At 40.2% G+C, this 17,626-nt stretch overlaps 1 protein-coding gene across 1 annotated transcript in view; it reads right to left on the bottom strand.

Moving 5' to 3' along the window:
* Positions 1-654: 654 nt before the first annotated feature.
* The window catches only part of LOC105097402 (putative zinc finger protein 487), a 49,369-nt gene continuing 32,397 nt past the window's right edge, over positions 655-17,626 (bottom strand). The window contains exons 3-4 of the mRNA XM_064487887.1: positions 16,905-17,000; positions 655-8,626 (exon numbers count right to left, since the gene is read on the bottom strand). Of these exons, the coding sequence (XP_064343957.1) occupies positions 8,616-8,626; positions 16,905-17,000 (107 nt within the window). The 3' untranslated portion in view covers positions 655-8,615. The remainder of the gene's footprint in view (positions 8,627-16,904; positions 17,001-17,626) is intronic.

Below are 17,626 nucleotides of genomic sequence, written 5' to 3'. Positions count from 1 at the left end.
ACGGGCAGGGCTTTCAAAATTAAACACAGAATTACCCATTGATCCAGCAATTCCACTCGTAGAACTAAATTTCCTAAAGAATTGTAACCGGGGTCCATGTTCACAGTAGCATTATTCTCAACAGCCTAAAGGGGCAAACAGCACGTGTCCATCTCCAGGTGAATGGGTGAATCAAATGTGGTGAATACATACAATGGAATAGAATTCCACTTTGAAAAGGAACTCAGTTCTAAACTTAGGGTTACCAGGGGGATAATGTGGGCGGGTAGGTATAAATTGGGTGTTTGAAATTTGCTCCTCTTGGGGAGTGATGGAAATGTTGGCTATCTTGATTGTGGTGGTGGTTTCAGTGCTGTATACCTCTATCAAAATTCATCAAATTGTACATCTGAAATAAGTGTCATTTACTGTTCAGGAATCTACCACAATAAAGGTGTTAAAAAATAAATCAATGTAATGGCAATGCAAAAAGGAAAAATAGGAATGAAGTCCTGCTACCTGCTACGACATGGATGAATCTTGAAGACGTTACACTAAGCAAAGTATGCCAGACACGAAAGGAAAAGTACTGCATGATTCTGTTGCCGGTAGATGCAACCAGTGTTCCAGGCTCTCGTCCCATCCCAGAAAGAATTCAGAGACAAGACACGGTGGTTAAAAAAGTAAAGTGAGGATTTATTAAAGGATGGGTAGTACGCTCTCAAGGCGAGAGCGGGCAGGCTCAGGTGAGGGGCTGCCCTGGGTTTCTTTGGCAAGTTGGTTACATGGGGTGCAAAGATGAATGGGCAGGATATTCATTAGGGAGAGAACGGTCTAGGTTCAATTGCCTGATTTTCATCCCAGCTCCACCTTCCAAAGGGAGGAAGGATGTTTGTCCTTGTTTAGTCTGGATGGGAAGTGTCACGGGGTCGGTGCATGATGGGTACTTCTTATCAGCAAGGCTAATTTTATTGAAATGTGGGGAAAATAAGCAAAAAGTTACATTCAGACACTGGAAATTCCTACTTTCCTCACCTTTCTTTATTGACCTCAGAGCCACTTCTCACCCCCAAAGGCATGACCACTTATCAGCCCAGAGGTTCCTGCTTTTCTTTCTCTGCCCAGGGACCCCTGGTGCTTATATGACACAAGGTTTCCTGCATCTGGCCTGTGGCCCTCCTTTCTGCCCAACTCCTGCCATTGCTCTGTGTCTCCCTTTCTCTGCTCATATCTAGCTATGTGGCTGCTCTAACATCACTGCAGGACTTCTCACCAGCCTGAGCATCGGCAGGGAAGGAGCAGCTGGCTAGAGTCTCCAAGACTCCCAGCCAGGCCTGTGAGCACTCTGCTGGAGGGGGTGGCCCAGTCCTTGCCACATGCCGAGGACAGGGGTCAGGAGGGGCTTCTGGTGATTTTTACACCCAAGTATTCTCGAGAGCAGTGTTTTTTCCCCACAGCCCTGTCCAGGGCAGGAGGTTGGGACCACACGGTTTGGGATGGGAGGTAAGGGGCTGACCGTTCATCGTGGTGCTCAAGATGGGCCAGTAGCCCCACCATCCACATTCCATAGTGGGACCAGGTCAGGCTCTGGGTCCATCTTAATAAGCTGTATGGAGAGCAATCCCCTACCCGTGTCTGTCACTGCCCTGACCCATGGGGCAGCCACACCCAGGCAGGCCCTGTGTAGCGGGGCATCCCCCCCCCCCCCACTGATATGGGCCCGGTGCCCAGAGCGGGGTCGCTGGATGTGGGCGGGCCTGGGTGAGCTGCCCTTGTCCGGCCAGATGCGGGATCTTGTGCCTGCAGATTTTAGCTGGAAGACCTCAATGAGATGAGCTCCAAGCAGTGGCAGAGAAGAGCCTTGGGCCTCCCTGACCCACCCCCATTCCTGGGTCCTCCTCACCCAGCCGCAAGGCCTCACTCTCCCCCGGGGCTGGCCTCACCAAATGGAGTTCAGCTCCATCTTTCCTGTTCCTTTTTGTTCCTGGGAACTTTGCCTACTAAATGTGGCTCTCATGGATTTTGCAAATATAGTAGGCTGTCAGGAACGAAGCAGTTGCCACAGGGCCCAGAATTAGAGAAATTGTTAAATTGCATCAAACCACCTCAAGGAAAGGGGTGGGACTTCCTGAGGACAAGACTGATGGGGAGTGGGAGGGCTGTGGGTCTAGGGGTTCAGGTTGGGGATGGGGTCTGGGAAAAAACAACATTTGCTCCCTTCATGTGTGTGTGTCACACTCTGGTAATTCTCCCAGCATTTCATACTCTTCATTACTATTTAACTTGTTACGATAACCTGTGATCAGTGTTCCTTGATGTTACCATTACAAAAAGATTGCAAGTTGCTGAAGGCTCATATGATGGTGAGCATTTTTTAAGAGTATTTTTTATTAAGGCAAGTACACTTTTTCTAGACATAAGACTATGGCACACTTTATAGGCTACAATGTATAACTTTTATATGACTGGAAAACCAAAACATTTGTGACTCACTTTACTGCGATATTTACTTTATTGCAGTGGTCCCAAACCAAGCCCACAGCGACTCTGAGGTGTGCCTGTAACAGCCTTGTCATCTAGCGGTCTACGCCCTGTAGACTGACTTTGCTATTTTCAGATCTCCTTAGCTGTGATCGGCCACGGAATCTGCATACACATTTTCAATTCAGACTTGCTAATTTCTAACAACAAAACCAGCTGTTGGATGGTGATCAGGGAAGCACTCAATCAACCAATCTGGGGGAGAATTCAGCCTTCAAAGTCATCAAAAGTCCTTTTTGTCTTTTAACCTCTCGATTTTTGGATGCAGTTTTTGGATTTCTAGAACTGTTTTAGGGCTGTTATAAATTTAACAGCAATGTAACAGTGTTTTAAATGCACATATTTGAATTGTACGACTTGGTAAAATTGAACAAATATACCTGTGTAACCATCACAATGCGGCGAACCTACCCATCATCTCCAAGGATCACTGCCCTTTATTGCCTGACATCCAGTGACGTGAAAATAATTCTTCGTTTCCTTTTACCCAATTTTGTCAGGCAGGGGGATAAGTCTGGCCCATGCAACCCTACCCAGAAGGATACAATTGTCCTGGTATCACTTAATTTTTCTATTTGTTGGTTATACACAAAAATATGATTTTTATATAGTCGGATTGCTAAATTCACTTATTTCTAATAACTCTTCCATAAACTTTTTTGACTCTTATGAATACAATGATAACACCTGAAAATAATGAGTTTTACTTCAATCTTAACAGTTTTTATGCCTCTTTTATTTTTTTTTAATCTTTTTGGCCTTACTGACCTGACCAAACTAGAGCTTTCAGTCCAATGTTGAATAAAAGTAGTGGTGACAAGCCTTCTTGGTCTCATTATTCACATAAGGAAGAGATAGTCCAGTATTTATCTGCTGAGTATGATTTTTATTTTGTTAGTGTTGTTTTTAATGAAACTTCCTTTCATTCCTAGTTTTTTTTTTTTTCAATCATGAAGGTGTGTAAATATATTTTTCAAATATATTTTCTGCATCTACTGATACTAACATGGCTTCACTTGTCTTTTCCTACTAGTGTGTTAGGCTACATCAGTTAACTTTAATGCTTACAGATTTACTTTGAAATGACTTCAAACTTTAAGTCACAAGCAGTGTACAAAAACCTCAGATTTCCCCAACTGCGCACGCACTGCATCTCCTCCACGTCCCTTGCACACCTGCTCGCACTCTTACCTCTACACACACTCACATGCATTCCCCTTTCGCTAAAGCATCTGAAAATAACCTGCAGACGTGAGACTCCACTTCCCCTAACAAAAACACTCACCTACTGAACCAAGTCAGGAAACAGACACTATCATTCAATCCGTACACTCTGAATTATGCCAACTGCTCTGGTTTTCCTTTTTGTTTTCTTGTTAAGTATCTTCAACCTCCTCCAATCTGGAAGCCTTTTCCTTTTGTCCTTGCCAATTTAAACATACACTTTCAATTTTGTAAAAGAACCTTTCAAGGGGGTTTATCTAACGTTTCCTCGTGAGCACACTCTGGCCACGCGTCCTCAGCAGGAATACAGCACGAGTGACCCTGGCTCTTCTCAGTGCATCTCATCAGGGGTACGACACACTGACTTGCCCTACTGCTGGTGAAGTGAACTTTGATCATCTGATTATGCTGCTGTCTGCCAGGTTTCTCACAAAGCCACTGTTTTCACCTTTGTAGCTGATTATTCTTTGGGGGGAACTATTTGGAGAGTATGCCAATATCCTGTCCATCAAAACTCTACCCACAAACTCCAGCCTGCATTGTCAATTACTTACTGAATCAGCCACCAGTATGACAGTTATCACACTGTGATATTTCTATCGCCATTGTTCCTCCTACATTTATTAGTTGGCCTTGTATAAAGATTTCCTTCGTGTATTCACAGATTTTTATCAGTACAAATTAATGGATTCCCATTTTAAGTCTCCTTTATTATGATGCTGTTCATTTTGTTTTGAAGTTTCAATTGTCTCAAATTTGGCCAGTGGAAGCTGTACAAGATGGTTCTTTTGTCCTTTTAACATGTCTCCGTAATTCTTTGACATTTTATTGTCTAATAGATAAGATGATTCAGGATCGTCTTGTATTTCTCGCCATCTCTGACGTTCAATAAGCCATCACTTCACAGACCTGGTCTTTCATTGGTGGGAAGACAGTACTTAAAATTAACAACCTGGCACCTGGTGTGCTCAACGCTGGTGGGGTGTCATTCTGTTTAGGTCCTCTCAGCACACAGATCCAAAACACACACCCGCAAGCACTACGATAACTATTTGTGTATTTAAAATCTGAATTACATTCCAATCCAACACTTTAGGTGGTTTTCTAGCTACCCCCTTCCGTGTTTACAGATACCGTCTCCAACAGTGAGAAACCTGGCTTTCGCCACCCTCAGTACACTTACCTATCTGCCCAGTATTACCAGCATCTCAGCCATGCTGATCATCTCTTCCATGCGCCCTCAGCACTTCTGCTGCAAGGGGGCACCTCACCTCAACACCTTTCTCATCCCCCAGGTCAGGGCCGTTCTGACTCCCACTCTAGGACAGGCAAGCAGGAGAGAAATGTGCAAATGCAAGGGAGAAAGCGGAATCCGAGAGTAAGGGATTGGGAAACCAAATCAATTGAGTTTTAAATATTAAATCCATTCTTTCATTCCTCTAATAAACATCATTTAGTCAAGATATGTTCTGCGATGATATTGTTGGATGTTTTTTTTTTTTTTAAATTCCAGGATTTTGCATCTAAATTCATAATGTACCTTTACTTTCCTGAAATATCTTACAGGTTTTGGTATCAATGAACAGGAAAACCCCCATCATCCTTTCTCTGGAAAAGCTTATAAAAGCTTGCTACTATTTCTTTAAATATTTGGAATAGCTGGAGTGAAGTCATCTGTTCCTGAGTTTTCTTTCTGGGAGGTTTTTGAAATGAGTGGCAAATTGTTTGCAGGTTTGGTAAAGGACAGCCATCCTTTGGTACGACCCTGCACTCACTGAGAGCATGCTGTGCTCACCGAGGGCCCATCCTGCTGGCAGTTCCTGAATTCTATTCACGTTTCCCTCAGTGATGAAAAAAACAAAAAACAGCTTAGGTTTCCAGACTCCTGCCCTGTGTCAGTCTTCTAAAAATTTTGAGTAACTGGCCATGTGTTTGAAGTCTCCTATGTTTCAAAAATGTTCACTCAAGCCTTGACTGCCAAAGTTCTGCCAGTCTCTGGTTTCTGGTCTCCCTGCACCCTACAGCTCTGCTCCCCTGCCACCAAGCTATAGCTCTCTGCCTGAGCCAAGCTCAATAGCCAGGTTCCTCCCTGTAGCCAGAAGTGACAAGTGCTCCCAGGTAAAACAGCCACATTTCCCCATTTACTTTCCGTCTTTCACTCCCCTCCTGGATTTTACCATACTAGCCCTCCTTGCTTTTGCAACAACAGGTTGCATTTAAATAGGTGCTTTTTGTGAACTGCTTTTCTCGTTGTCCTTACTGAGTGCACTGCTCTGCTGAAAGCGACAGTGACCCCACCTAGTTGTTTAATCTATCTGTGCTTTTTAAAGCTCCGTACCTGCCAACGTATACATTTGTACGTGAATGTTTTGCTTTCTAAAAAATCACTGTATGTATCACACACGAGAAGTATTAAGTGAGTTGGGAAATAAAGTTGCGTGCAGTTAGCCACTCACAGAAGGATGACAGTTGGCCAAACCATTAAAACACTGGTAGGGCAGAAACCACCCATGTTCTATACTCACCCACTTCTGCTACAACTAGTAAGTTGCACTCAAGGCAACCCACCTTGCCCCCTTGACCCACCACGTCAGGACAGGCCACTCAAAATTAGTCTGCCCCAGAAGTATTTTAAAAATCCTGCTGGCAGGCTCCTGTCCTATGTATGTCACCAAGACCAGGATCTCTCTCTCCACCTGGACATCAGAAAGTCTTCTTGCAGGTAGGTCTCCCTGCAAAAATCTTCCCTTGTTTCACATATGCCGGAGCAATAAACCTTTGCACTGCTTACAACCACTGGCTCCAGTTCACATCTACTACCTCAAACTGAAAGGAACAGCACACCGGGCAATGGGCCAGATTGTATTTTAACAAAGTAAAGTGCTAAACTGAAGACATTCCCCACATTTCCTAAATTGCTAGACACTTCAATTGAACATCTCTGATGTATGATAAACTTAGGTTTAACTTAAAAGCTTCCACTCACTTTTTCTACAAACTACTACCTCATGCCCACTTAGATGCCACATCAAGAATTTCACACAAGGCCAATAAAATATCACCTCATAGTAAATGTTCTCCTATAATTTCCTATAGCTTGTGCATCTTCTCCAGCCTGTGGGTAAAGTCTTCTCTACAAATGCTGATAGAGGTTTCTACCCTATGTGGTTTCTCTGATGTTTAGTAAGGTGTGGTTTTGGGCAAAAGGCACCCTGTATTCACTCAAGAATAGATTATCCCCACTCAGCTGTGTCGTACACTGCGGGGTCCAAATTCCACTAGAAAATTTTCCTGTGTTCAGAACCTCTTCATATTATTTTCTCCCCCCTAGAATTCTCTGCTCTGTATTGTGAGAACTCATTTTAGACCAAAGGTGTTCTCAAAATCATTATATTAATAGATTTCCTCTCCACTTTTTGTTCTGTGTTCTACAAACTCTGGACCTCACCCAACGTGAATTCCCTCATTTATCATATTTATAGAGTTTCTCCCCAGGTGTGTTCTCTGACGTACAGTGAGTTTTGACTTCACACAGAAGGATTTCCCACAAACATTACATTCCAAGGGTTTCTCCTGTGTGTGTGTTCTCTGATGTGGAATGAGTTTTGACTTCACACACAATGATTTCTCACATTCATATGGTTTCTGTCTTATGTGAGTTCTCTCATGAACAACTAGGGCTGACTTCTGATGAAAGTTTTCCCCACATTCATGACATCCAAAAGGTTTCTCTCCCATGTGTCTCCTCTGATGTTCTGTGAACCCCAAGAAGTAGGAGAAAAAACTTCCACACTCAATAAATTCATAGGGCTTCTCACCTGTGTGAGTTTGCAAATGTTTAGTGAGAGTTGACATCTCAGAAGAGGACTTCCCACATTCATTACATCCCTAAGGCTTCTCCCCTGTGTGAGTTCGCTGATGTTTAATGAGGTCTGACCTTCTGAGAAAGGCTTTCCCACATTCATAGCATTCATAAGTCTTCTCCCTTGTGTGCATTTTCTGATGTACAGTAAGGACCGACTTAACTGAGAAGGGTTTCCCACATTCAGGGCATTCATATGGTTTCTCTCCTGTGTTCTAAAATGCTGGGTGAAAGTTGACTTTTCACTGAAGGATTTCCTGCATTCCTGCCATTTCTAAGGTTTCTCCACTGTATGAATTCTCTGATGTTTAATGAGGTCTGAATTCCTGAAGAAAGTTTTCCCACAATTATCACTTTCACAGGATTTTCCCCCTGCATGGGTTCTCTTATAGCTTTTGTGGGCTGGCTTCTGGTTGAAAGTTTTTCCACATTCATGGCATGCATAAGGTTTTTCTCTTACGTGTATGCTCTGTTGCACACCTAGACTAGATTTTCACTGAAAGCATTTCCATATTCATTATACTTAATTATGTTGTCAGTTGAGTTGGTTCTGTGATTTGGAATGAGGTTTGACTTCTGGTTCAAAGGGTGAACACTGTGTTCAAAGAGAATGGATTTCTCAGAGAAGTTCTCTCCACATTTATTAAATTCATAGTGATTATCTTCTGGATGTGTTCTTTGGTGAGCAATAAGAGATGGCATGTCTCAGAACTTTTTTCCACATTCAGTGCATTGACAGGTGTTCTCTCCTATGTTAAGCTTTCTTATGTATAACAAAGAGTGAATTTTCATGGAAAGCTTTCCTACATTCATTGTATTAAAAAGGTTGCTCCAAAATTTGAATTTTCTGATGCTGAACAGAGTCTTCATTAAGAAAGAGGCCATTCCCATTTTTATTACATTCTTAAGGTTTCTCTTCAGAATGAATTCTTTCATGTTTGTCATCATGGCGCCATTTTCTACCTTTGTTTAACTCATCAAACTTCTTCCTTGAATAGTTTCTACGGCTCTAAATTAATCCTGTAATATAAATAGAGTGATAAGGAAGATAAGCTGACAAGTATATTTAGAGGAAATAGCATTCGTTTTGGGGACTTCATCAGTTTAGATCGGTAACTCTTCATGCCTAGAATATGACAACAGCGTATACACATCCACTCACATCTTCTTTCCTATTGTACCTGGCAATAATAAATCATGCTTGGGGCTGTGGAGAAAAAGGGGCCATCCTACACTGCTGGTGGGAATGCAGTTTGTGCAGCCACTGTGGAAAACAGTGTGGAGATTCCTCAAAAGACTAGGAATAGACTTACCATATGACCCAAAAATCCCACTCTTGGGCATATATCCAGAAGGAACCCTACTTCAGAATGACACCTGCACCCCAGTATTCATAGAAGCACTATTTACAATAGCCAAGACATGGAAACAACCTAAATGTCCATCAACAGATGACTGGATAAAGAAGATGTGGTGTATTTATACAATGGAATACCATTCAACCATAAAAACCGACAACGTAATGCCATTGGCAGCAATGTGGATGCTCCTGGAGAATGTCATTCTAAGTGAAGCAAGCCAGAAAGAGAAAGAAAAATACCATATGAGACTGCTCATATGTGGAATCTAAACAAACAAACAAACAAACAAAACATAAATACAAAACAGAAACAGACTCAGAGACATAGAATACAAACTTGTGGTTGCCAAGGGGGCAGGGGTTGGGAAGGGATAGACTGGGATTTCCAAATGTTGACTAGATAACAAGATTATAGTGTACAGCACAGGGAAATATATACAAGATCTTATGGTAGCTCACAGAGAAAAAATTGTGACAAGGAATAAATATATGTTCATGTGTAACTGAAAAACTGTGCTCTTCACTGGAATTTGATACAACATTGTAAACTGATTATAAGTCAATAAAAATGTTAAAAAATAAAAAAGTATAATTAGCATTTTACAGAAAAAAATAATGAATTAATATTCTAAAAGGTCTAATTCACAAAGGAACAATACTAATCTACAAGCTTTAATTCTATTTCTAGCTCTGATTCATGAGGAAGAAAAATATGTTAAAAAGAGAAAAATCAAGCAATGGACAAGCCATTCTTGCCACAGGATTGGACTTAACAGCTCCACCCTAGTTCTGGTGTTTTCCCTTTATTTCATCAGCATTGTTCAGCAGTGGACCTCTCCTGACCATCAAACCCTGTTTCAATCCTTTCTGGCTTTCACCCAAACCTCACCTGATTTAATATCAGTATTCAATCCTGCTTTCATATACATGCTTCAACATTTCTTTCTATATACCATGAAAACAAAACCTTAAGGAATAAAATTCTACACCTGGTTCCAAAAGTTTCATTTACCTTTATTATAAGATTTTTGGTTATGGATGACTGTTTTTTACTCCTCTACTATCTACAAAATTCTGCTTCTTTGCATTCAACTTCCTAAGAACCGATAATACATATTTTTTAAAAAATGTATCACTGAGACAAACATTATCATTACATCTGGATTCAGATCAGAATCAAGCCACCATTTTACAAATCTAGAATAAATATATTTTTTCTTCTGGGCAAGTCCACACCTTTGTCCCCAATAAACTGCTCATTTTCATCCACTGTCATCCACTCTTGGCTGTTCTCAGGTCCCACCTCCTCTATGTGTTCCAGGCCAGCCACCTTTAGATATGTAAGCATATGGAACTCTCTGGTGTCCTGGTGTGTTGGGCAGACAGGCGATGTGTTGAGTTACAGATGTTTTACTGCTTATAGGTTGAATGGCGTATAGAAAATGAGTATCTCACACTGCCACGATGCTGACATCACTCAAAGAAGTAATTTTTAACAACAGCTTTGTGTTATTTTTTAGCTACTACATCAGAATATACGGTATAAATCAACTTGGCATAGTTCCTAGAGACGGTCCTCCCAATCAGGGAAAGAAGTGTTTGTGGTGAAAGTTTAGCATCCGTATCTAGAATCTTACACTCCTGGAGAGAACAGGCTCCCATGATGGATAAGTTTTGCTTATGGGGGCTTTAAAAGGCTTAGAAATTATTTTTACCTGAGGGAAGGTGGTATACAAAGGAGACAGCATGAGCAGGGCAGTCTCGAGATGGAGATACACTTTAGGAGATGCCTTTTGGAAAAGTAACGATGTTTTCTAAAGAGCAAATGTGTTAAAATGAGTTAATGAGTTAAAATCTGATGTCTGACACATCAGGGGCTGATAATGGGTCTCTAGGCTGCTTGTACCCACTCTTCAGTGTTTCAATTTGGGATCTACAGCTTACAACGTGAAAAAGACTTTCAAAAAGAAAACTCTGCAAGTAAAGCCTTGCAGGCCAGCAAGCTAAACATCTAATGCCTGGAGTCACAGAGGCTTTCTCTTAACTGCCTTCTCTGCTCTGGCCTTCAGCTTTGCCAAAGTGCAAGCAGGTGCGGTCATCCTGCTCAATGACAGAACTCTGACAATGTTGAAAAACACCCATGTGGTGCTATAAGCAATGGAAACACTGTGGATCCTGGCAAAAAACTGTCTGGGTCACTGGTTCCCATGTGAAAAGCTTGTTCTAGTAGCCTGTACAACCAAGATTACAGAGGCTTCCCAAATACTTAGTTTATGATTCCTGTGGAAGGCACAAGGTAGTGGGGAGGGACACTCATTTCTGGGACAGTGTATCAAATCTGGATTTAAACCCCCCTCTGGAGGACATCTAACCACTGTTGACTTTTCAAAAATGAGAAAGAATGAGCCTGATTCTATTGTCCTCACCTCCTTCTTGGTACACACACCTCAGCATGGTAGTCATATTATTGAACACTGCTGTCTTCAAAATGGGATGGCCTCCGGGCTACTAACTGGGTACAATGAGGACAAAAAAGATATGTGTGGGGAGGAGGCAGTATATAGACCAGTTCTGAAATTTCTGAAAATTCAAAATCTCATCCTGATACTGGTGACATCCTTGGTGCAAAGCTGAAAACAATGGTTTTTTTCCTCCATGAAGAAATGTATTTATATACCAAAAGCTTAGAGAGAGAACTCAGGATTCTCCAAGGGAACAAAGGTTTTTATCTCTCTTTGAAAAGAGGATGCGGGAGAGCTACCCCTCTCTCTTCCATAGAAACATGGCCAGATTCATTTTTATCACCATTCTTCTCCTGCAACATTAACTTTGCATGTATGTGTAGAACACCTCATCGTACCAAGAGTAAATAAGATATTAAGGTATGTCAGAACCACACTGTTATTACTTGGCTTTAATAAATAATAATTCATATGTAGTGTTCCAGAAACTACATGTGTTGTATTTATGATAATATGAAGAAAGGTAAATATTAAAAACATATCAGCCTGAAACTTTATATCTCTACAAAGAGATAACTTCAGGCCCAAATGGCTTCATTGGTAACATCTTCCAAATATTAAAATAATAAAATCTTCTATAAAATCATGAACAGAATTGAAAAATATGAAACAATGTTCAACTCATGTTATGAAAATGAAAGTAATCCAGTCTTCAACCTCAAATATGGAAGATTACAACAAGGAAAATTACAGGATAGCCTGTCTATGGATACACACAGAAAAATCAAATTCAGTAATTATAAAAACAATACATTATGAGCAAAGATGATGTATTTGAGAAATATCAGATTGGTTTAACAACTGAAAATCAACTAAGACTATACACCATAATCACAGAATAAATAAGGAAAGTTATGTGATTATCTCACTACATGCAATAAAAGCATTTGGCCAAATTCAATATTTATTCATAATTTTAAAGAAAGTCTTAGCAAACAAGGAATGGAAGAGAACTTCCTCAAGAAATAAAGGGAATTTACAGAAATCCTTCAGTTAACACAAAAATTAGTGGTATCGTACTGAGTGGTTTCTCCCTGAGGTCAGAAACAAGACCAAGATGTTCACTCTCACTACTTTTATACACTTTACTGATATTCTGAGCCAGTACAAAACACAAGGAAAAGAAAAATAGCATAAAGATTATGAAGGAAGAAGTAAACTTGTCTTTATTCACAGATGACAAAACGGTTTACACAGAAAATTTTCATAAATCTACAACACAACTACCAGAATAAGTGAATCAGGGAGGCTGCAGGATACAAGGGAAATGTGCAAACGTCAACTGTTTTCCTATATATTATAGCATTAAACAATTAGAGAATAAATAGTACAGACAGCACAAAGTAAAAAGTGAAAACAGTATAAAATATTCAGAAACGTACTTAATGAAAAATTGGCAAAACTGCTAAACTGAAAACCACAGAACCAGGAGAAATTAAAGACCTAAGTAAAGGTACCAGGGTCATGGACTGGAAAACGCAGCACTGTTGAGATGTCAGTTCTCCCCCAAAATAAGCAATACAATCTCAAAAAAAAACAAAAAATTCCTAACAAGGGGGTGTGTGTGTGTGTGTGTGTGTGTGTGTGTGTGTGTGTGTGTGTGTATTTGTGGAAATTGATGAGCTGATTCTAAAATTTAATGAAAATGCAGAAGACCTATAGCAGCACAGAATTGTCCAGAATGTCTAAAAACATAGATATCATTATAATATATTCTGTAGATGAAGGATAATCCTGGCAGCAGTCTGTATTCATGCTGTAGAACGGCCAAGCAGTCTTGAGGAAAACAGCAAACCTACAAGGCTAATGCTGCCAGATAGCAAGACTTATTATTAAGTTATAATATTATAAGTGTAGTGTTGTCCTAAAGATGGATAGATCAGCCAATGGAACAGAACAGAAAGCCCAGGAACATAATCATACATATATGATTGCCTGATAATTGACAAAGACAAAACTGCAATTCAGTAGAAGAAAGGATAGTCTTTTTAATGTTTCACTTCATCAGAAGATATTAAGAAAATGGCAAGACATTTCAAAAAATGTATTTTTCAATACATACTATTGACAAAAGATTCATTCTTGGAATATATTTTTAAATACTATAAATCAATAGAAAAAGACCAATAACCCAATAATATAATAAAAATAGAGGACCTGAATATTCACCTCACTAAAGGAAATACCCAAATAGGCAACAAACATAAGGAAAGATGTTCAAAATCATTAATCATCACAGAAATGGAAATTAAAATTTCATGAGGTAACACACCACAATGACTAGAATGGCTAAAATTAATTAGACTGACAATACTAAGCGCTAACAGGATGTGATGCAACTGGAACTCTCACACATGGATAGTGGCAGTATAATTGAGTACAAACATTTTGGAAAACTGTTTAAATTAAATATTACTAAAGCTAAATATGTAACTACTCTATACTCAGAAAGTTTATTTCTGGTTATACATCTAACAAAAATAACATCCTGCAAGACACATGAAGAATATTTATGGAAAAGGAAATCACAGTGGCAGCAGAGGAAAATGCTGAGTTCATCTCCTTCCATGAACACATCAAAAATACATCTATATTTGGAGCAATTCTCACTGAAGACAATCTGGAGACCCGCAGAAAGACCCTTACACAACTAAGGCTGTAAACAGGACCCACAGGGAGCTGGGAAGGAAGGGATCAGGTCGAGACCTGCACCACTAGGAGGGATATTACACAGGCTCAGAGATCCTCCCCAGGGAGTGAGTTCAAACCACATACCGGGCCCCCCAGCCCTGGGGCCCAACACCAGGAAGACAAGGCCCCTTGGCTGGTATGAACATCGGTGGGACTGGAGAGGGCACTGTGAGAAACTCGGCACTCCACTCATGAAGAGCATGTCACACATGCTTGCCTGCTCAAAAAAGAAGGTGGAGGAAGCAGACTGAGACTGCCAGAACTCTGGCTGGTTTCCCTCGACTGCCCCCCAGACTACACAAAGTACCCGCTCCTGCCCCTTTTGCTTCATGGCACAGCTCATTAGGCTGCTGCTGAGGGGAGTGCACAAATGGGGGACAGAACTGGACTAGACCTGACAGTACACTGAATGGGATGGGGGGCATTACTGGTGCTGTCAGGGACGGCAGACCGGGAGTGTCCTGGAACACTGACATGTGCCAGGGCTAGTACAGAGGGTGCACAGTCCAGCCTCTCCTGCTCCTGTACTGCTTCCTTCTGAGGAATGGAACCAGCTCTGACCCAACTCTCAGGGCTTCTGAGCTAGCACCTTAAGGCTATGGTAACTACAAATAAAAAATGTACAATGGTTGTTTTGTAATAAAAAAATCTCCCAACAAACAAAGGTCCAAGACTGGATGGCTTCACAGGGAAATTCTACCAAACACATAAAGAAGAAATAATACCTCCCTTCTCACACTATTCTGAAAGTTGAAGAGAACAGAACATGCCCAAATTCATTGCACAGGTAAAAAGTACCCTGATACCAAAATCAGGCAAAGACACTATGAAATAAGAAAATTATAGGCCAATATTTCTGATGAATATAGATGGAAAAATCCTCAACAAAATATTAGCAAAGTGAATACAAAAGTATATAAAAAGGATCATACACCATGATCAAGCGGGTAAATTTATTTGAGAGATGCAAGGATGGATCATTATGTGCAAATCAATCAATGTGACACACCACATTAATGAATGGAAGGGAAAAATCACATGATCATCTCAGATGCAGATGAAAGCATTTGATGAAATTCAATATTCATTCATGATAGAAACTCTCATTAAAGTGGGTATAGAGGGAGCATAGCTCAACATAATAAAGGCCATTTATGACAAACTCACAGCCAACATCATACTCAATGGTGAAAAGCTGAAAGCCTTCCCATTAAATCCAGGAACAAGACAGGGATGCCCACTATCGCCACTTGTTAACACAGTATTGGAAGCCCTAATCACAGCAATCATAGACACATGCACACAGAGTAAGAGGTGTCCAAATTGGAGGGTTAGTGGTATAACTGTCCATTTGCAGATAATACTCCTGAGTATATATCCAAAGAAAACAAAAACACTAATTTGAAGAAATACATGCACCCCAATGTTCACAGCAGCATTATTTACAATGGCCAAGACATGGAAACAACACAAGTGCCCATCGACAGATGACCAGATAAAGAACATGTGGGAGGTGTGTGTATGTACTTATGTACACACACACATACACAATGGAACATTACTCAGTCATAAAAATTAAGAAAACCTGTCTTTTGCAGCAATGTGGATGGAACTAGAGAACATTATGCTCTAGTGAAATGAGTCAGAGAAAGACAAATACTATGTATCAATTATATGTGGAACCTAAAATATTATACAAATGAATATATATGCAAAACAGTAACAGACTCACAGATACAGAAAACAAACACGGTTACTAAATGGGAGACGGAACTGGAGAGGAACAAATTCAGGGTCTGGTTTAACAAACAGAAACTACAGTGTATAAAATAGACGAGCAACAAGGATATATTGTATAGCACAGGGAATTATAGGCATTATCGTGTAATAACTTTAAATAGAGCACCTGAAACAAATATAATATTGAAAATCAACTGTACTTCAACTAAAACAATTTATAGCACCATTTTTCAAAAGCCCCAAAGGTCAAAATAAATATATTTAAAACAAGTATGTTTCAAATATATACCCTAAATGTGTTTCAACAATATAATGGACAGATAAACTCTGGAATAGTCACAATGGAACATTACACAGCAATAGAAAGCAATATACTACTCATATACACAATACACATGTATCTCACAAACACAGTGCTGATCCAAAGAAGCTAGATTCTATATGTATATGTGTGTTTGTAGTATATATACACATGTATACAGTATGTATGTGTGTAAGTACATACAATGCAAATGCACATAGAGTGCATACTGTATGACTAGTTATCTGAAGTTAAAATCAGGCAAACTTGATCCATGATAATAGAAGGGAGAGATGTTACTTACTTACTGGTAAGAGGACACCAGGGAGCCTCCTGGGGTGCTAAAAAATGTTCCATATGTTAACCTTCATAATGGAAATATAGGTCTGTACACATACAAAATTGTATTTACTTCAACACTTAAACACTGTGTATTTAACTCTATATAGTTTATACCATTTTTTAAAAAAAGGAAACCATTTGGGTATGAAAGTGACAATAGGAGATACTGGGTGATTCAGTGACACTGGGTATTTGAGTCATGTCAACAAGCTACTTCCAAAGTTCAAGAGCCACTAAAAAGTGACTCCTGAAGACCATTTCAATGGCCATAATCTCTGAACTAACTCTTTGTGACCTAATTTCCTCCTCAACTTCATCTGGCTCAGACTCACACTAACTCACCTGGGACACTCCGGCTTGATGATTCTTCCCCTAATATCCATGGCTCCTCTCCTTGCTCCAGCTTGAGGATCACTTCTGGTTTAGGGATGCAATACCCTGTAAATGAGCACTGCATGATGAGACAAATTGGATGAGTTGTGGGGCCTTTGAAGGAGGAGGACAGTATACCTCAAAGAGTGTCCAATTAAAAAAAAAGCTCACTTAATCCTGTTATGGGACAGAGGACAACACATTCTTTCTGGTACCCAAAAGGGATAAATTATCCTTTACCTCTGAATCCCCAACCTAAATATCATTATATTTACAAAAATTCCACAAATAAATAAGAAAGGACATGTAAATGGGGGGTATACATGGGAAGCAAGTGCTACCCATCCACTGGGAGGAGGTGGCTGTAGTTCTCCAGCATCACATGCCTGTACAGGGTCCTCTAAGCAGGATCCAGGTGCTACCATTCCACCTGGGTGAAGCCCACAGGTACATCCCTGAATGACAAGGATCTCTAGAAAAACATTTCTACTCAATCTGAAATGGTCCAAATTAGGTGATGTGGGAAAAAAAAGTGCTTAAATACTAATTTTTACCATTTTTGCTACTGAAAATTGACCAGAAATGTTACAAAGGACCTCTACTATATAGCTTGTTTTGTGTTACCCTTTGTGAGTAAAAAATAAATCAGCAGAAATACCACTGGTGAATTAATTTACTACTAAATGAAAAAA

Source organism: Camelus dromedarius, chromosome 8 (assembly GCF_036321535.1).
Source record: "Camelus dromedarius isolate mCamDro1 chromosome 8, mCamDro1.pat, whole genome shotgun sequence".
Taxonomy (NCBI): Eukaryota; Metazoa; Chordata; class Mammalia; order Artiodactyla; family Camelidae; genus Camelus; species Camelus dromedarius.
The sequence above is the reverse complement of the archived record's forward strand: the minus strand, read 5'-3'. Positions and strand labels throughout refer to the sequence as shown.